At 49.0% G+C, this 20,540-nt stretch overlaps 1 protein-coding gene across 1 annotated transcript in view; it reads right to left on the reverse strand.

Annotated features, from left to right (window-relative positions):
- RIMS4 (regulating synaptic membrane exocytosis 4) overlaps window positions 1–20,540 on the reverse strand; it is a 52,455-nt gene that overhangs the window by 6,022 nt on the left and 25,893 nt on the right. Inside the window, exons 2-3 of the mRNA XM_040080104.2 lie at window positions 14,886–15,027; window positions 443–555 (exon numbers count right to left, since the gene is read on the reverse strand). Of these exons, the coding sequence (XP_039936038.1) occupies window positions 443–555; window positions 14,886–15,027 (255 nt within the window). The remainder of the gene's footprint in view (window positions 1–442; window positions 556–14,885; window positions 15,028–20,540) is intronic.

The raw sequence follows: 20,540 nt of genomic DNA on the forward strand, positions 1-20,540 counted from the left end.
CCCTCTAAAATGGCTTTGGTGGCTCAGTCTCCTACTCTTTGTGGCAGCAAACTTCTCATCTCTCACAAATGGAAGAACCTAGGACTGCAGGTTGCTTTGGAAAATGCAAGTAAGGTGGACCATAACAAAATTCTTACAGAGCCTGGTGGGCCTTAGAGAGAAAGAAAAACCCCACAGGATGCATTTTCAGGATCTTAGCTCCATTTAGCTCTTAGTCTATGCCTTTCAGAGCTGATGGAGAAAAACACAAAGCTGCTGCTCTCCTCCTAATGCCACATTTGCTGCAGTCAGCAAACCCTTTCAGCCAAGCTCACTCGATTTAACAGGGAAATGGAGCAGGACAGCGTTAGATCAGCAGATGCTGGACACGTTATTAGGTGCCTTGTAGGAGCTGTCTGTTCAAGGCTCAGTTAAAGCCACCCAAGTCCCCTGTGTTCCTTACCCATCGAGGTGGTGGCCAGGGTCTGACGGCCAACAAACTGTGCAGGGCCCATGCTCCCCAGGAAGTCACTAAACTGCCCAGCAGATGCCAGATGGACTCCACTGAAATTCAAGCTGCAAAAGAAAATTATGTTGGCAAGTGGTTCATCTGCATTTTGAAGCAACTCAGTAACTAAAGAACTACATTTAATGTATCTTCGAAGTGAATGACATCTATGGAAGCCTTTTTTTTTTTGAGAAAAACTCTATTTCCACACAGTTTAATTACATGGAATCCATTTAAAATCTCTTTCCTCATCCAAAAAGCCCAGTAATAGCTGCAGTCACCAGCTGGTCAATATTTGTTTAGCCATAACTAATTTTCTCTAAGGAAAATCTCTGCCATCTCAGGCTCATATCTAGCCTGTCACTGCTTCTGGTAACAAATTCCTAGAACTGCTTATAGGATCTCTCTCGGTAGCCACCCCTTCCCAGTTCTCATTTCTGGGGAGGAAATAATCCATTTAGAGCAGTAGTTAAAAGTGAGAAGAGCAGGGCAAGCATCAATCCCCTTGGGACTCAATTCCTTATTTATTTATTACACACACAGAGCAATACATCTCCTTTTTGATCAGAGGGTCCCATTTCCTACTGCTCAACACCAGAAGCCTCCACTCTGTGGTTTTCTTATCTGCTTCCATGACTGAAGTCACAAAGAGGATCCGAATATGGGTGGCAAGGCTAATAGGACAACATCCTCAAACACCAGCAGCGCCTCTGCCACGGTCACCACAGCAAAACAAAAGCTGTTGGGAGGACAGAGCCTCCAAATTTCATCCCCAGGCACTGAGGCTGGCCCATGGCAAGCTACAGGTGCTGGTCACTGCAGCAGGACGCGTGTGTAGGAACACAAAAGCGCCAAACTCTGCGGTACACCGATACAAATCGAGATTTACCCTGTTGCGCCCTGATTTACGCAGCTGTTTCGGAGGTTGTGGAAGAACTTGCTGCAAATGGTAAGGAGGAGGCTTGAGGCCAGCATTTGACACCTACATTTGTCCCACAGGCATCTGCCAAGCCACGACACAGCTGCTGAGACGCACGTCAGGAGCTCTGTGCCGGGATACCCACGCTGCCGCGCCGGGCGCTGCTCTCTGCCTGCTGCGTGCCAAAGTCAGGCACAATCACAAACCTCCTCCACTTCTCCAAACGTCCTTGGAGGGGGGCAATTACCCACGGAATGATGCAGCCCCCTGTTCCCAAATCAGCCTCTCACAAAGGATGCTCTGAGGAGGCTGCACGTTGGGTACAAGTGACAGCAGAGAGGAGCCCTGCCTGCGGGGTGGGCTGGGGACCGCAGGCTCTCACACGGCTGAGTCAGCCACAAAGACCTGGTGATGCCCCCCAGCAAGCCAGTCACATTTAGAAGACATTAGAAAGAAAAGAAATTCTTTTCCAACCCCATTCAACCAGCAGCGTGTTAATTTCAGGTTGAGATTTCAGCTCTCATTAGCTGTTTCAGACCTGCTCTCAGCCCCAGGGGAATATTTATTCATTCTGACAGGGAAGGAGGATGCCAGCACACGTACCTCAGCATCTCACCACACATGGGGACTGAAGAGGACGTGTCACTAGCACGGGTTCGTGGGGTGGTTTAGCTCCCTGTGACAGGGGCACTGCATTAAATGGCCCAGCTTTTCCATGGAATATTGTACCTCCCCTCCACACTGACCTGGCTCTTCGAGAAACCTGGTTATTGCTGCTACACAGGGAGAGCTGCTGAGCCATCAGCATGGAAACTCCTGCCCTTGAGCTCTTTATGAATGTCACCTTTGTGAAAAGGGGTGAGGGAGTCTCATCAGCCTGGGTGACAGGCTTGGGAGGGGCTCTGCTTGGGCGTATTTTCCTCAGTTCAGTGTTTTCTTCACCCTGCACTCACTGTTTGCACCAACACTCCAGGTGATGTTTTGAGATACAACAGAAACAGCAGCATTTATTTGGCATTCGTTGCAGAGAAGGCTTAACATTTTTCTCAGTTCCCTGTGTCACATACTCCTCAGGTGCATCCCCAGTGTCCAGGGCCACACTCTGCTCCCTGTGGGCACACAATTCCTGCTCCAGCACCCTCCTGGCATCTGTCAGCCCAGCCATCTCTGGGACCAGGACAGAGGGGCTGGATTTGTGGCCTGGCTCCCCAGGATAAACTGTGCACAGAGAGAGAGCCCCAGGCTGGAAAATCTGCAGGGACATGGGATGGGGGAAGCAGAGGAAGAGGGAGCCCAGAGCCAGACAGGCTTTATCAGGCTCGTGATTTGCCCATACAAGGAGAGAAGAAGTGAGTCCTGGTGCACATGAGGACCAGCGAGACTCTGTGACCCTGCTGGCTCAGGCATTTTGGGCTGCACACAGAGAGTCAAAAAAGGATGAAAACTGGTGCCTAGAGAACTCAAAATAGTGCAGGAAAAAGGAGACCTGACAGACAAAGACATAAGATTCAGCAGGAGATGAATGGACCATCAGCCAGAAGGTAAATGTTTTCTTTATTCTCTTCAACTCATGGAAGATAAATGGGCCAAACTCGGGTCTCGCTCCTGCCCTGGGGAGCGTGTGACCTGAACAAGCACGTAAATAACAATCTGGCAAGACAACTCACAGCCCTTCAGGGAAATGTTCACTGCTGTGCACAGAACAGATGCTTGGGCTAATTAGCAAGATGCTGAGGACCAGGACAGAGGAGGGGAAGCCCAGGATTGAGTGAGGCAGAGGGCTATGAGAGTTCACAGCACACCCAGAACCACATCTTGGAGCAATTCCTCTCTAGGAGGAATCCAGCCATATTACTGCAGAGGAGACACAAAGGTGGGAGAAGATCACCCACAGAAACCCTGCATGCTGCAGGACAGCAAAGGAGAGAAACTCCTCTGGCCCCTGAATACTCAAAACAGTTCACTAAATCACCTCCTCTTACCTGCCAGGGAGAGAATCACACCAAAGGCTGGTGCCAAGCGTTCCTCTGCACTGCACCTGTGTGGAGGGAAGGCTCCTGGGCTCTGACACCAGCCCACCCCTCCTCTGGCCTAGCAGGACATGTCCCTGCCCATGGCAGCAGGGCTGGAACCAGGTGATATTTAAGGTCCCTTCCACGCCCTTCTGTGCTGCTATCCATGAATGCTGCTAGCAAAGGCTCTGTCCAGCAGCCTGCACCAAGGATACAGAGGAAAAAAGCAGCAGAGCGTGAAGGACAGTGTTAAAAAGCACAAGAGCAAGAGCTGTCGGGCTAAAGGTGAACCAATGACAAATGGAAGAGTTTACAGCATAGCAAAGGCTGCTGTTATCCTCCATAAATTCCGAAGCCAGAGCGCTCTGGATGACCTTGGAATGATGAATGCTCTGCAGTGCAAACTACAGCGAGAGGGCAGGACACTGCTGCAGGGACAGCCTGGCTGGGCCACCAGCACAGAGCCTTGCAAGGAGGGCAGCAGAGCTGCTGCTTGAATGAAGCTGCTGAGCCCAAAGCTCACTTAGAAACACAGGCCAAGGTCAAGACTCCATCAGTATGGATAACAGGCCTAGTTAATGGGTTTACTAGCACTATAAGAAACTCAGCATTAGATTATACAGTTAATGTTCCCCACTGTTGTTATATTTGATGGGAAAGAGAAGACATGGGGAATTACTTCTGTAATAGATGATGCCATTAACTGGTAGAACTGGCTGCTATGTTGCATAGAGGCTGACCTTTTGCAGCGCTGCTTTATTAGACACTAGAAGCAGCAGCTCCAAATCTTGGCTTTGACCAATTCCTGGACATATATTTGGGTATTGCCAATAATCCTGGAATGGAAACAAATTCCCTCTGGAAAAATCATAAGCTATCTCCAGGAAAGCCACTGCTTCTCCCTTGAAGGGAGAGGGAAGGGGAAAATGAAACAGCAGAAATTCAGTAAGAACGTGAATTAAAAACAGCAGGAACCATTTAGCAGAATATACTAAATTTCAGATGCTCAAATCCATCTTGGTGAGCTGTCTGTCAAATGCTCAGAGAGAAGCTGGGATGGTGAGGTGAAGGGGACATGTTAGAGTGGTGGGTCAGGCTCTCCCCATTCACTCATTTGTCTTGCAGTTGAAGCAGGGAGGAAAAGAGCTCCAAGGAGCACTGTGACTTCTTTCAACTGTTTAAATGCAGCCCTGATGCTCCCAAGAGCCCTGCCCTGCCGCTCTGGAGCACGCTGCAGGCTCAGCAGACTTTTCCTGCCTGCCCTTTGCATATACTGAACTGTTTTGACCCACCCTTGATCCAGAAACCAGCCCTCCAGCTGAACCACCACACACTGGATGTGCTGGAGACGAGCTCCTGAAGGGATCTGCTGCAAACGACAGCGGTGTCTCCACCCTGGGTGACAGCCAGCAGATGTTTCACACACACTGGAGCAATCCTAGAAAGCCCTTCCCCTCCCATTGCCCAACACACCTCTCCCTTAAGGGGAACAATCACTACAACCTGGTTATCACCAACAGAAGATGTCTCTTTTTTTTTATTGCATCTAAAAAGAAATGCTAAAAATAGCCCAAGGAATAAAGAGGGAGTGTTTTGCAGCTGACTTGCAAATAGCAGCTGTCAGAGGCAGCAGGGCCCTGTGACAGGACCATCTCACGCTGCAAAGAGCTGCACACAGAGAAGATTAACAGGTGACACCTGTCAGCCTTTTGTCTAAAGGGCACAAATCCTCCACAGAGCGAGGGCAGCGCAGCCTTTGAACAGCACAGCGAAATTAATTATCTCTTCCCTGGCTCTTTACTTTCACTAATCGTGATTTACAGACTCCGCTTTACCACAGCCAAATGGGGATGATTTTAACGGAGTTAAAGATTATAGGTTTGCTGGGGAATTGGTCGTAAGTTGAACGCAACGCTGTTATTGACCGGAAGGCAGAGGGAGAGCACGGGGAGGTCAGCGATGCCTCCAGCGCGTCAAGGACAAATGAAGGACGTTCTGCTGGAGATGCTCAGACCAGGGTCTTTAGCTGCAGGCAAGGAGGCAGGGCAGGGACAGCAGGGAGATGACACTGGATACTGTTGATCCTGGGATCTCGGAGCCCACCAACGCAGCAGGAACTGCATGAGCGTTAACAGTGCCTGCACAGGCACCAGCTCCGGCCGAGGCTGGGCACAGCCTGCCAACGCCGTTCCACCAAATCCATCAAATCGCCATTGGTGGGGCCGAACCGCCCCCGGCACAGAGCCGGCAGGCAGGGCACAGGGGACACACCGGGTCAGGGGACACGGAGTGTGACAGGGGGGACACGCCGGGTGACAGGGGACACGGCTTGTGACGGGGGACACGGCGTGTGATGGGGGGGACACGCCGGGTGACAGGGGACACGGCGTGTGACGGGGGACACGGCGTGTGACAGGGGGGACACGCCGGGTGACAGGGGACACGGCGGGTGGCAGGGGACACGGCGGGTGACAGGGGGGGACACGGAGTGTGACAGGGGGGATACACCGGGTGACAGGGGACACGGTGTGTGACAGGGGGGACACGGCGTGTGACAGGGGGGACACACCGGGTGACAGGGGACACGGCATGTGACGGGGGGACACGGCGTGTGACAGGGGGGACACGGCGTGTGGCAGGGGGGACACGCCGGGTGACAGGGGACACGGCGTGTGACAGGGGACACACCGGGTGACAGGGGACACAGCGTGTGACAGGGGGGACACAGAGTGTGACAGGGGGGACACGGTGGGTGGCAGGGGGGACACGCTGGGTGGCAGGAGGGACACCCCGTGTGACAGGAGGGACACACTGTGTGACAGGGGACACCCCGTGTGACAGGAGGGACACGCTGTGTGACAGGGGACACCCCGTGTGACAGGGGACACTCCGTGTGACAGGAGGGACACGCTGTGTGACAGGGGACACCCCGTGTGACAGGGGACACCCCGTGTGACAGGAGGGACACGCTGTGCGACAGGGGACACCCCGTGTGACAGGAGGGACACCCCGTGTGACAGGGGACACCCCGTGTGACAGGAGGGACACGCTGTGTGACAGGAGGGACACCCCGTGTGACAGGAGGGACACGCTGTGTGACAGGGGACACCCCGTGTGACAGGAGGGACACGCTGTGTGACAGGGGACACCCCGTGTGACAGGAGGGACACGCTGTGTGACAGGGGACACCCCGTGTGACAGGAGGGACACCCCGTGTGACAGGGGACACCCCGTGTGACAGGAGGGACACCCCGTGTGACAGGAGGGACACCCCGTGTGACAGGGGACACCCCGTGTGACAGGAGGGACACCCCGTGTGACAGGGGACACCCCGTGTGACAGGAGGGACACCCCGTGTGACAGGAGGGACACGCTGTGTGACAGGGGACACCCCGTGTGACAGGAGGGACACCCCGTGTGACAGGAGGGACACCCCGTGTGACAGGGGACACCCCGTGTGACAGGAGGGACACCCCGTGTGACAGGAGACACCCCGTGTGACAGGAGGGACACCCCGTGTGACAGGAGACACCCCGTGTGACAGGGGACAGCCGCGAGAGGGAGCCGCGAGCCCGCAGCAGCGCCCGCAGCTCCCGCACGCCGTCCCCACGCGGAGCAGCTGCCAACCACCAGCCCGGCTTCATCGCACACATGAGCCAGCCCATAAACCATTCCCGTCCTTCTGTGACACGTTTACATGCGGAATAAACCCGGGGGTGCGCACAGACTCGGGAACGAGAGGCTGGAGAGCAGCACTGTGGAGAGGGACCTGGGGGTCCTGGTTGGTGGCAAGTTGAACATGAGCCAGCAGCACCCTGGCAGCCAGGAGGGCCAGCCCTGTCCTGGGGGCATCAGGGACAGCATCGCCAGCAAGGGAGGGGATTGTCCTGCCCTGCTCTGCACTGGTGCAGCCTCACCTCCAGTCCTGGGGGCAGTTTTGGCACAACAATATAAAAAAGACGCTGGGTTATTAGAGAGAATTCAAAAGATGCCAGGAGGATGGTGATGGGACTGGAGGGGAAGCGTTATGGGAAACACTGGAGGTAACTTGGTTTGTTCAGCCTGGAGGAGACTGAGGGGAGACTTCATGGTGGTCTTCAGCATCCTCACGAGAGGAAGCAGAGGGCCAGGCACTGATCTCTGCCCTGTCATGTCCAGTGACAGGTCCTGAGGAACTGGGATAAAGCTGAGTCAGGGCAGGTTTAGGCTGGATACTGGGAAAAGGTTTTCATCCAGAGGGTGGTCAGCCACTGGGAACAGGCTCCCCAGGGCAGTGGTCACAGCACCAAGCCTGTCTGAGTTCTAGAAGCATTTGTACACCTCTCTCAGGCACAGGGTGGGATTCCTGGGGCCAGGAGTTGGACTTGAGGATCCTTGTGGGTCCCTTCCAACTCAGCATATTCCACATTCTATGGATCCTAGAAGCTATGTGCTCAAACTGGGGCTGAAACTGCCCAGGCCTTCTTCTTTTAAACACAACATTCCTAACCCTGATTATTTAGAAAATCTGTGCAGCCTCTGAAGACTGTGTTCTTGTGCTGCATGCTGTAGGTCAGGGTGTATGAAATCTGTCCTCTGTAGAGTAATTTAAGAGTGGCTTAAAGGCTCCTTGCCAGCTGCTTGCTTCCCTGCTCGTCCAGGGCAGCAGCATTTCCTGACCTACTCCTTGCAAAGATCCGTGTCCTCCCCCTCTGTGTGCAAATCACGCAGTCGCTTCCTTCACGGCACAGCAGCTGCTCCTTCCATATGACTGGATGGAGAACCAGCTTTTCGGAGTTTGCTTGTAAACTGATCAGGATTTGAATGCCTAGATGGACAACGCCGATTTCAATGCAAAACGCTATGAAGAAAATGCAGAGCAGCTGTGCTGATCCCTCGCACACAGCATATGTGGCTCTGCTCAGTCCCTTCTGCACTCCAGCCCGCTGGTGGCTGCTGATTAGCATGCAGTGTGCAAAGGCAGACACATTTAGGGAAAATGTATCATTAATTTCTTTTCCTGTCCGTGCGGAGTTTGTCTGACCTCTTTTCTAAATCTATTTTTAAATTGCTTCTGGGACTCTGTATGCCAGGTACCCCATTATGCTGTTGCGAGCATTTGCAGAATCAGCTTGTCAAAAATCTTGTAATGCTCGCAGGAAATATGGTCAGAATGCATCTCCACAGGTCGGCAAGTCCACACCCAGGTCCCAAGGCCAGGGCAGCCTTATTTACACCATCCATGACAGCCGTTTTTCTAACCTGTTCTTAAAATTCTTCCCTGAGAGTTTATTCCTGTGCTTTAATTTTTCCTTACAAATCCTTTTCAGTCCTTCTTCTTTACACATCAGTCCTGAACATCATTTGTGAATTATCAGTTTGAAAAACAGACCACGTATTCCCTTTCTTCTCCTCTTGATACCATAATTTTTTTAAAGCATTCTAAGACTTTGAGACTGGTCTTGATTGTGTTAACATGTAATAGCCACACGCTGCTGTGCCTGTGCAGCAGAAATACAGAGCGAGGCATTCATCTCCTCCCTTCACAGGCTGGGTCTAACATCCTTTTGTCCAGGAGCTCTCTCACGGGAAGAGACTTTTGTGTCCTCCCCCTTGGACCAAATCCCCATTCCTGCCTCTCTGTTTCCCAAGCTGCACACCTTGACTCCCATGGAACTCCACTGCTGTGGGGTCAGCGAGGTGGGGAGGCCAGACAGCTTCAGCACAGCCACCCTGGGCACACCCAGACAACAGAAATTTCCACAAGATAGCTCTTTGTCTTGCTCTTTTCATGGATTCACTTACACTATCCACACAAACATCTATCTGCCATCATCTCAAGCCTCCAGAGGTGATACATTCTTAAAGAGCTGCTCTGCTGCGTCTGGTATGTGCACAGGATGTGTCTGGGCCCAGGGTTCAGAAATTATTGTTCTGTTCTTGTAAATTAAAAAGACTTTTTTTTTTTTTTTTTTTGGTCCTCCCATAGCACAGACGTGCAATTAATAAGTGAGTTGCCTAAACACAGCCATGCATCTCAGTGGTTTGACTTGCACAGCTGAACTAACAGATAAACCACACGTCTACATCTAACACGGAGCTAAACTCTCCAGCTCTATCTTTAAAAAACAGGGACAGCAACACATCCCTTCAGCCAGAAGAAATGGGGAGGGGGAGGTCTCCTCTGAGACTGATAACAGATTTGACAGTTATTTTATTCGAGCATTAAAAAAACCCCATCAGAACTCCAATTTCAGGGAGCAGTAATGTTCTGTGTAACAATCACACTCATCCATATTGCATGTTAACGTCTTTTAAATCGCATCTCACAGGCAGGAGCCAAGCAGATATCTATCAGCTAAGGAGGAAGGCAGAACTTGCCAATGTCCATTACCCCATCTTTCAAATATTTATGGTGTGCACGAGGAATATGCATCCAACTGCACTGCCCAGGGACTGGGCACACAGCCCCTCAACCTGTCAAAGTCGATGTGAACGCTGCAGGAGCCTTCACTTTGGCTGGGAAGGTTTTCCATGAGAATCTATCCCTGCAGGACCCAAACCCACCCTAACCCCACCAACTGCACACCTCTCCTCTGCCAGGCAAGATCTCCAACTCTGCCTCTCAACAAGCTCTGTTTCTCTCTGGGCCACTCCACTTTCTGTAGCATTTTTAGCACTGTGACGTGCTGTCTTATGTGCTGTAACACATTGTACTCCGCTCGCGTATCCCGTTCCTTCTGCTGTATGAATTCTGCCACCGAAACAGCGCTATAAAAACTGTGCACTGAATTCTGTACAAAGACCTCCCCCACCTTGCCAGGCTAGCTCCATTTTTAGCAATCACTAGTCATCTCAGATGCACTGAATAAAAGACAGCTACCTGTCTTCAGTGAGCAATTCTGTCTGTACCCAAGAGGATGCTGAAGGTGGGATTCACTGTATTTCCTGCTGTAACTACAGCTCTCAAGGTCACATCTTTGCCCAGCTGTGCTGGTCAAGCTTTGCCAGCACAAAAGGATGTGCTGTTGCTGAACAGGCTAAGGAATTTCTTGATATATTACAGAAATAATCTCCGTGCCTTTTCTGGTTTCCATCTCAAAAGACACTGATTTCTTACATCCTGAACTGATATTAACAGCAAGTTCATTGCATTTTTTTAAAGGACTCAGATAAAAAGAGGCCTGAAGATAATCTATTATAAAAGAGTCTAGAAGTCTCCTGGCTTTGGAAGTCAAAAAAGAAACATTCAGGGAATAGCTGCAACGCTAATCTCCTGAATGGGGCATTCAGGAATCCAAGTCTTTTGGTTATTCTTGAATGTTGATTGGATAATTTCTGGTGAAGGGAAGTGAATTTCCACATAGCCATGTGGTCACAACCCAGCTCAGTATTTTCTCCTGCCTCCTGTTAATAATTATCGTTCCACAGTGAAGCAGAGAAGGGTCTTAGGCAGCTCCCCCAGCCTAAGTCCCAGTGTTGGCTCACACCAGCCCAGCAGAAGAACTGGTACCAGAGACAGAAGGAAGCCAAGAGGTGCGAGATGCCCGTGCTGGTGGCACTTGTGCCAGGCTGTGTCCTGCCTCCTGCCCGGGGCACAACAGGGCAGAGCTCAGGCAGCACTGCCCTCATCATGGAGCAGAGAGGTGAGATGGCTACAAACAAGATGTTCCTTGCTGGACCTGCACACTCATCTCAGGTAATAGGAGAACAATCCTCCAAGTCTTTGCTAGCCACCACCTGCTGTGCTTTTCTGAGGTGAAAATCACCTGATCTCTCCAGAACTTAATCATCTCAGCAGTAGCCAGCAAGAACAAAAACGCTATGAGTACCACTCACTAGGCACTATGGCAGCTAGCAGCCTTTTGTTCCAGGTCCATTTTTATCTTTCTGCTCCATTTTCAGGAAGAAAAGTGTTTGGCAGGAGCAAGTTACATGCAAGTCCAGAATCTACTGCTGTTTGAATGCTGTACATGGTCTCGTGCAGCTGCAGCAAAACCCAGCCAAAACAAGATGTAGATCATGCAAGAGCCAGGATGGAGCTGAGATTGTGCTGAATCTCACAGGGCTGTTTGTGAGTTATTCCTATATTCGGAATTGTATCCTTGCAGCAATCCTGGCGTCCTGAGACTACCCCATAGGCACTTACTACAGTGGCAACTGTTTTCTCAAGCACATCTTTAAGTATAGACATAGAAGAAAATATTCACTGCTGTAGAGATTTGTAAGCAGTGCTAAGATCGTTCCGGATGAATTATGAATGGAAACATCTGTGTATGTGAAAGCACAACCAACCTGGCTGCAGCAGAGCTGCTCTCCAATGACAGGGGAAGGACAGACAACAAGGTTAGAGAGCACAGCAGTTCCATGCCCTGACTGAGGGCAGACTGCAGCCATCAAGATCCCCCCAAAAAGGAAACAAAAAGGTGGCAGTGCTGCTTGAGATCTAGAGAGATGGGAAAAGAGCGAGACCCTGAGGTGAAAGATCACTCCAAAATAGCAGGTAAGTCCTAGAAAGTGTAAGAAAAACATAGTCTTAGGAGCCAGTCTGTTGTGAAGAACAACTCAGCAGACACAGCGAGGGCTTGACAGATGGTGTCCCATGTCCTCCCTGCAGCACACAACCCAGCCTGGCTCCAGCACCTGATTCAGGAGGTTTGGTGCTGCATGGGCTGGTGAGAGCGAGAGGGAATGACTGAGAACAGTTTTGTTCAGAGTAAATATCTACTTCTCCTTCTACAAAGTCTCACACTGAGTTATATTAATTTCCTATACCAGTGCACAGCCACTGGGCAATAGAAAATCTGGGTAAGAAGGTTGGAGGGCTTTTTGTCTGGCAAAAGTTTACATGAAGCAGTGCGTGGACAATGTCAGTGTTTCCTGGCATGCTGTATGAGCTTTAATTCCAGGAGATGCATCATTTAGCCCAGCTCATCTCCAGTATACTTCACCTTCAGGTAAAGGGAGTACTCAAAAGAAGGCCTAGCATACCTCGGAGGTTTAACCCTGAATAATTAGCCTCTCCATGAAAAAAAATCCGCATTTTAGGCATTCTGGTGTTCACATGAAAGCAGCATTGCTCAGAACCAAGCACTCCAAAATATTCTTTGACTGTGATACCTTGCACCAGCACAGGGCAGCTGTGGCAGCTGCCACCAGCTCCCTGCAACAATCATGAAAAAGCAGTGAGTGAGCAACACTTCCTAAAAGCAGTTTGTACGGCTGAGGGCAGGTATTTAGGCCTGCTGCAGCAAAGTTTCACCAAATCCTTGATTACTTCAGCGTGCCACCTTTGGAAGTTGTCCTTCTAGTCCTTAAATTGATAAGGATTATAAAAACACATGGAAGTTGAGAGGTTTTGAATCCATCTTCTTCCAGGTGTGAACACACCAAAGGGATTCACGGGTGGAAAGAACTAGAACAGCATTGCCTTGCTGAAAACCATGGGTTTGACACTCACTGGTGAAAACTCTCTGACCTGGGAGTATCTGCACCAGTAACAGCTTTTACTAGAAAGAAAATCAACTCGCTGCAGCTAACAGAGACATACGAATCTTCATTCTGCCTTCCTGGGAAGACAGCTACAGTGAACGAGAGAGGTCAAGAGAAATCTGATTTAGGAGAACACATTTCTGTTCCTCAAAGCTATTCCCCAAACAATTCCATTCTTTGCTGCAGGAAAAGAAAGCAAAGAAACTCCCCTCCCACCATGTTTCAAGAGAATTGAGCCCTCTTAGCTCTTTGTGCTCTCAGCCCTATTTGCTTATCACTTGTGGCTCAGACAGATAGCTGCAATTCCCACCGGGCTCCCAGAAGAGATTAATTATCCCACCTAGGAACAAAGCATCCAGGAAACACTTAATCACACTTTTCAGAGAAGAGAAGCAACTACCCCATTGCTGGCTGAGGTGCTGGCAAGGATGTTCTGGCAGCGTTCAAGGCCGGAATACCAAACGTCAGGCTCCTTCTAATAAAGACACTTGGATTGCAAGACAGGCTTTCCCTTTTCCTGCGGGGCTGATAGCTGCGTGTCGCCTGCCTCCAGGGTGAGACAGCACTTGTAGGGCTGCAGTATTTTGTTGGCAGGAATACTCCCCCTCCATGAGAGCCCAACGAAGCAGCTGGTGTATGCAGTGAGAGGACACAGACCATTCAGGGAATTGCAGCCCTTCCCAGGAGGGTAAGCTATGCAAATAGAAAAAGGAAAGAATTTTGCTCTGCATGAAAGCAGAGTCTTGCTCCTCATTGCCCAGAGACTGAACTTAATCACTAATCCTCTGCATCTAGTAGCGGAGGCAGAACTCCAAGCCACAGGACTGTGGTGGTGTAGCAGGAATATTTCCCTGGAGACAGCAGCTCACAGAAGAGATAAGGTACATCACAGCTTTTGAGTGACAAGATTGCTATCGCAGTCTGTGCCTCATTACTATTTTGAACCTTCAGCACAGATCTATGATGCCTTTCCAGGATTAGCCTACTTCTAAAGCTAAAGAAAGTCTCTCTTAATTTACAGAATGTTACTTATTTAACACCAGAATCACATTAATTGAGAGTGCCTTTGGACTGTCTCAGCATTTTAGGTGTACAGTGTACTTGGATTATCACACGGGACTAGAGAGAGTGTACAGAGCGATGCCAAGTGTGGTCCTTGGCTTAAACAGAACACCTTTTAGGTACAGAAACATTTTGGCCTCACACCTAGAAAGCACAAAATCAGATGGTATGTACTGACTTCTTTAAATACTGTGCGTTTTTTGCTTCCAAAGACTCCCATGAACAGTCATCTCAGTAAAATTATTAAATTTCCATATATGGCTTCAAGTAACGGAAATACAAAAATCAGAACTGGAGACAGGTCAGAAGGTTCTAGCCTAAAGATCCCCTGCTTTGCATTCTGGTATAAAGTCTAAATGCAAGCGTGTTTTAATTTCTCTTGGGATCAAAAATCTTTTCTGAAACATATTCTTTAAGAACGCTGTAACTCAGATGAAACAAAGTTTTATACCGAAGTACGCACAGGCTCCAAAATACATATTTTGACATCAGGATTTTGCTATGCTATCACATATTTTATTATTTTCACCCTTTACAGCACCTTGAAACTTCCGCCTGCCCCAAACCAAAGGGCTATTTTGAAACAGGGGAAATGGACAACTATTGTGCAACATTAAAAACTACTGGGCTTATAATTTACGAGCAGTAATGAGCTGCTGCTATTGACCCCGAATTACTCATGCAAAGGCAAAGCAGTTAAAAGTAATGGGTATCTGCTTCGGCTCAGAGTAATGAGGACACCAAAGATAGTATATAAACAGTCGAGTACGTGCCAGCTATGCAGGCAGAGAGATCTGCTCTAATTGGATGGGCAGGACACTTGCAGCACAGGCCACTCAGAAAAACACGTTGTCCATCTTGCTGGAGGAAAACTAATAGGTACAGGGACAGCACATCCCACGAGTGACTACCCAGCTCCCTTTTGGTGACTTACTTTCCCTCGGAGCCATAGCTGTTCATGCTGTCCTCGATGGACTCGTGGCTGGCTTGACGGACGGTCCTGCTGGGCATTTCCACGGCCAGGCCGGTCTCTGTGCTCCTCTGGATGGCTCCTTTCAGCCTCCGACCGTCACCATCTAGGAACACAAGGAGAGAAAAGGCAGTCAGCCTCTAGTCCCGGAGCCTTCTGCGCTGACAGAGCCAAGGAGAAGCAGAGGAGGTCTTTTGGAAGACCAGCCTGGCATCTGTCACACGTTTCCCTCGCTCAGCCCTGCCGCATCAGCAGCTCCCAAGTCACCTCTGGAACACGCTCACGGCTCCGCCAGGCCAGGCCCGGCAGATACAGCATGCACACCCTCCCTACCTACTGCAACCATTTGTCCCAATTAATTATCCACTGAGCAGGCAGCCACACCCAGAGCTACCCAGTCAGGGAACACAGCAGCAGCAACCACGGGCACAGCTGAGGTCTGCAGCCTGATGCCTCCAAGCCTTCCCCAAATCCCACGTTGCTGCCTCAGGTTGTGTGGAACAGCACAAAGAGTGGCAGGTCCTGGAGAGCATTGAGTGAGCAGAGGGGAGGAAAAGGCCAGGCAGCACCAGAGGTGCTGTGAAAGCAGGAGCCCTCCCAGAGCGGTCACGGGGGAATAGCTGGGCACAGCCAAAATGTTCCCTGGTGGCACTGGAAAGGCACCAGCAGTGGAAAGCCCTGGAGAGGACTATTCCCCTTTGTACACGCCCTCAGCCACAGCACAGAGGGAATTAAGTAGGTTCTGCTTCCTCCTGGGTGCAGTCTTCAGAGGCTCAGCCCTCTGAAATTAACAGCTGCTATTTTCATCCTCCATCTCAAGCAGTCTGTTTCTCAGAACAAACCATGTTATGTAATGAATATGTAATGAATACCATTACTATTAATTGCTGTAGCTGGTGTTAGGAAGCTCCAGATATCATCCCACATAGAGCACTCATCCTGAAACACATCTGCTGCAAGTTTACCGAACAAAGCAAAATTATCAAAATCCTCTAAAGATGCCCAGTCATTACCCTGGATTCAGGCAACAAACCTCTGACCCATGGTGCTCTCAGAAACCTTCCAGCTTTTTTGAGTACCACCTCCAGAGGAGAAATGACCCAGCTACTGAGTCTGGAGAACTCAGGATCGCCAGATATTAAAGAAAGCAAATCTTTCAAAGAATCACAGGATGGGTAAGGTTGGAATGGACCACAGTGGGTCATCAGATCCATCCTCCCTGCTGAAACAGGGTCATCCTAGAGCACACTGCACAGGATTGCGTCAAGACAGTTCTTGAATATCCCCAGTGAGGGAGACTCCACAACTTACTGTGCAACCTGTCCCAGTGCAACCACACAGTGAAGAAGATCTTCCTCATATTCAGGTGGAACTTCTCGTGAATCATCTTCTGAACTGCTTTGGGAATATGAGGGTATCTGTAATAACCTGCCTAAAATACACTGTTATTTGTAGCAGGCTGCTTGACTGAAAATACTTTTCTTTAGATCTTGGTGTGAAGAGGGACTTTGGGGAAAAAAAAAAAAAAATCAATAAGATATGAGAAACGCTCCCTATCCCACTTCCCCAATTATATCTACGTGGAAATGCAAAGACAAAAGTTCTCCTATAAAAACAGCTGTAAAGTACCTTCTCCTCTACTATTGTGATGTTTCCTGGGTAAATGTGCTGGCCCCAGGGCTGTGTACCAGCTGCTGTCCCCACATATGGTGCAGCCTGTGTACACACGTCCCTGTGAGCTAAGGGGATCGAATTTGCACGTTCTGGGTTAACATTAACTACAGTCTGTACTGTTTGTGTGCCTAGAGCAATGCACGAAGCACATCGTATAAATCAGGAAGTCACACAAATGGAAAACATATTTCTCATGTGCTTTCAAAATCCAAACCTTCAGGCAAGAATAACAATATGGGCATCGACAAAAGCGAAGCTTTGGGACATGGCTGTGCCTATTCTCCCAACCAGGGCAGAGCAGCATCCCTTTGATGCAGCCTCTTTAGCCTTGTGCAGCTCACTGGAGCCTCTGATGGGGTTTGTGGGCGCCTCTGAGGGCACATCCCACAGCCATGCGGGCAGACTTGATGGTCCATTTCATTTGTCTTGCATTCACCTCCACAAACAATCCCTGAGTCAGCCACACGCACCAGCGCCCATCCCTCCTTCACGTGTGCACTCAGAGCACTCATCCTCCTGCCCTCTGAGGTTAGCCCTCACAAGAGCTCTGCTGGCAGCCAGAGCCAGAGCATCAAATGACATAAATTAAAAATGACAAATTAAAAATGCCCCATTGCCCAGCCACGCAACATATTTTAAAAAAAAAAAAAAAAAAAAAAAAAAAATCTCTTCTCTCCCCAGTCTAACGAAATGTGCCTGGAGACACTCAAAATTAAAAGCCTATTCTTCCACAGCTGGCAACAAACGAGAGGCTTGGGACAGAGCAAGCGTTTGGAGCAACACAAGGTGCTTGCTCTATTCTATCAACCATCTCCTGACTGAAAGCCAGGGAAATAAAGCAGAAGAGCCCAAAGGCAGGGAAAGGCACTGTGGGAGCACCAGGGCACTGTACCAGAGATTCACATGGCACAGGGCAAGTTCAGCCGCAGAGCACTGCATGCACAGCTTTCCACTGCTGGGTGGGTCATTTTCTAGTAGTCCTGATTGCTTTTGCAGATTAAAAAAACACCAAAAAACACACAAAAAACCCCAAAACAGACAAACAAAAAAAACCCCACAAAAACAAACAAACAAACAAAAATCCACAAAACCAAAGGAAAAAAAGGAAAGGAAAAAAATGGCAAAAGTTTAATCGAAAATCTCTGTAAAACAAGACAATGGGAATAAAGGACAAAAATCCTTAGTTCCTCCCCCTTCTTCCAGACAGAGATGCACAGCAACTCCTGCTTCTTACAAATGATCTCTCATTATTCTGGAGAATGGATTTTCCAACCTTTCTTCCCCTACAGTCTCTTTTTGCTGAAAGAGAACAGAACGGAAGAGGAATAATTTCTTTTGCCAAAAAGGCAAGCTCCCAAACCACAGCAGCCAGAGGCACGACTGAAACAGGGTAAGAGATCACCATAAGCACCAGAGATGCCATCAGAAAGGAGATATAGGTTCCTGAAATATCCACCCCCATCAGCTGGGAGAGGAGGACAGCTCAGGGACAGCACACCTGGAAAGGAGATAAATACAGATGACACTGCACTTCTCATCTGTGAGCCAAGCAACAGTCACCTACCATTATCCTTCCCTGGTCAGTGTGGAGCATGGCACAGGGGCTGCGCCTCCTCCCCTCCCTGAAATCTATGTGCTTCGACACCTTTGCCAGCCAGAAGGTAAATGATATGCATCTACGTGGGTGCTGCCTGGCAAAATCATTTGTCTTAATTTGTCAGTGGTATCTAAAACAAGTAAGAGCAGTATCGACATTTTCTGCAGCGTCACCAGATTTATTCCCTGCACCTCTTCCAATTAAGCTGCAAACAACAGAGGTTAAGCAGTCAGTCAAGCCTGCAGTGCAACACACCACTAAGAGAGGATTTTACTTCAGGATGACCTTGGGGAGAAGAAATTTTTTGGTCAAATATCCAGGATGAAGACACACAGCACCTTGCTGATGCCAGCCACCAGAAGGGCCCAGCAGTCACTGCCAAGTTCTCAGTGTTGACAGGTGCTTCGATTTTGCTCTGTTCAGCCAAACAATTTATGCTTGGCTAAAGAATATCTTCTGAAGCACTATCCACTCTGGGTTTGAAGATATCGAGAGATGAAGAGTCTGCCATTTGCCTGCACAGTTTATTTTATTACCTGACATTTAGAGACGTGGCTTAAGTTTGCCTGGTTTCAGCTTTTGCACATCAGGGTTTTTTAGTGCCCTTCTCCACCCCAAGAGCTGCTTTGTGCTCTCCCTATGAAGACTTTTCTGTAGTGCATATGAGTTATCTCTCAATCTTATTTTGACAAGTCAAACAGACTGAGATCTCTATGTCTCTCATGCTCTGGCATTTTTTTTTCCTCTTGGCCTTGAATCTTTATAACAATCTCCCCAGGTTTTAAACACCCTTTTGAGAACAGAACTGGAGTCTTCATTTTAGTGCAGAAATGCATAGAGAGGTAAAAATCAGCTTGTGCTCTCATCTTCACTACTTCTGCTGGCATCTCCCAAGACCGCAGTGAGCTCCTGGGCACATCACACCTCGTCTGGAGGCTGTGCAGTCCCTTATATTAAAATTCCCTTGCAGAACCTTACATTAAAAAATATGTAAAAAACCTAATTTTATTTGAAGAGAAAGCAAGCAAAACTCCAGACAGCTTTATACAGCTCTCCCACCCTCAATACTATTTATTCTCTTTCTAATGTCCACATTGCCCGTGAATTGAGGTTTAAACTTATGCTTGCTCCAAATCAAATGAAAACACTGAGCACCACCAGGCCTTCAAAAGAGCCCTCCTGCTCTTGAGGCTTTTCCTTGACAACTGCTTTTTGATATGTGAAGCAAGTTTTTAATCCATTTATCACAATCACATTTTTAGGGTCATATTGTTCTAGGACAGAACCCTAACATATTTATCACATTTACCCAGATATCCGTGTCTTCTAAAACTTGGGAGAAAAAGAAAAATTCTCACAGGACCCATTTTCCCTACATTCTTCTTGACTGATATTAATTATATTCCATCATTTTGTTCATTGTTAATTAGATCTCATTATCACGCTTCCCCTCATCTTTGAATGATATCAGATCAGCCAACCAAAAGCTGCTCCCAGACAGCCCAGCTATGAACAAAGAGGAGCAAGGTGACCGTGCAGGTGCCCCGAACAGAGCAGAGAACCCTCTGGAGAGCTCCCTTAGCTAAACTTCCAGCTGCCAACCACACCGAGAGGCAGCCCTTCTCAAGGATGGTGCCTCTCCTGTGGAAGAGCTGCCACCAAGAACTGGATTTGCCTGAAATTATGGGGGTGGGAAAAACAAGAGCAGCGCTGCTCCCTTCTCTCCCCCAAGGAAAGAGTAACCACTTGTCCTCTCCTACATCACTCCCACACACAGCTCTTCAAAGCTCCTCCTCTCTGCTACTGACAGGGCTGTCCATGCTCAGCGGCCAGCAAGTCTTGAAAAATCTATGTGAGTCCTGCAACAGCTCAGCACAAGGTCATGATTACATAATTATTACTCCTACACAGAATTACTCTACAATAGATGTTTACTGATGGCATTTCTAAGCACGCCCCTCTCACTGTTACCCCTACATCGTCTTCTCTCTTGTCACTTCCTTTTCCTGCACCCAGGTACTTGTTACCATCTTTCTCTTTTCCACTTCGCTTTCAATTTTCTCCTCCATCGCAGTTTGCTACCATCACAAAAAGAAACTAGCCTGATGCATGTGCTACAGACCCTCCTGTTACTTTAGAATTAATTGGTATTGATTTAGCCCTGAGATCAGGCATTGACTGAATTTCAACTCCATCAGCCTGGCTCCTAAATTACCCAACTGCTTCCAAGCACGGAGCACAGTGTCACCCAAAGCAAACGGACACACAGCACCAACATGGGCCACCCAAGACACCAAGGGTCTGGCAAAACAGCGTGGGTGGCTGTTATCCTTTCCCAAACTTCAGCT

The sequence above is a fragment of the Hirundo rustica genome, chromosome 16, assembly GCF_015227805.2.
Source record: "Hirundo rustica isolate bHirRus1 chromosome 16, bHirRus1.pri.v3, whole genome shotgun sequence".
Lineage (NCBI taxonomy): Eukaryota > Metazoa > Chordata > Aves > Passeriformes > Hirundinidae > Hirundo > Hirundo rustica.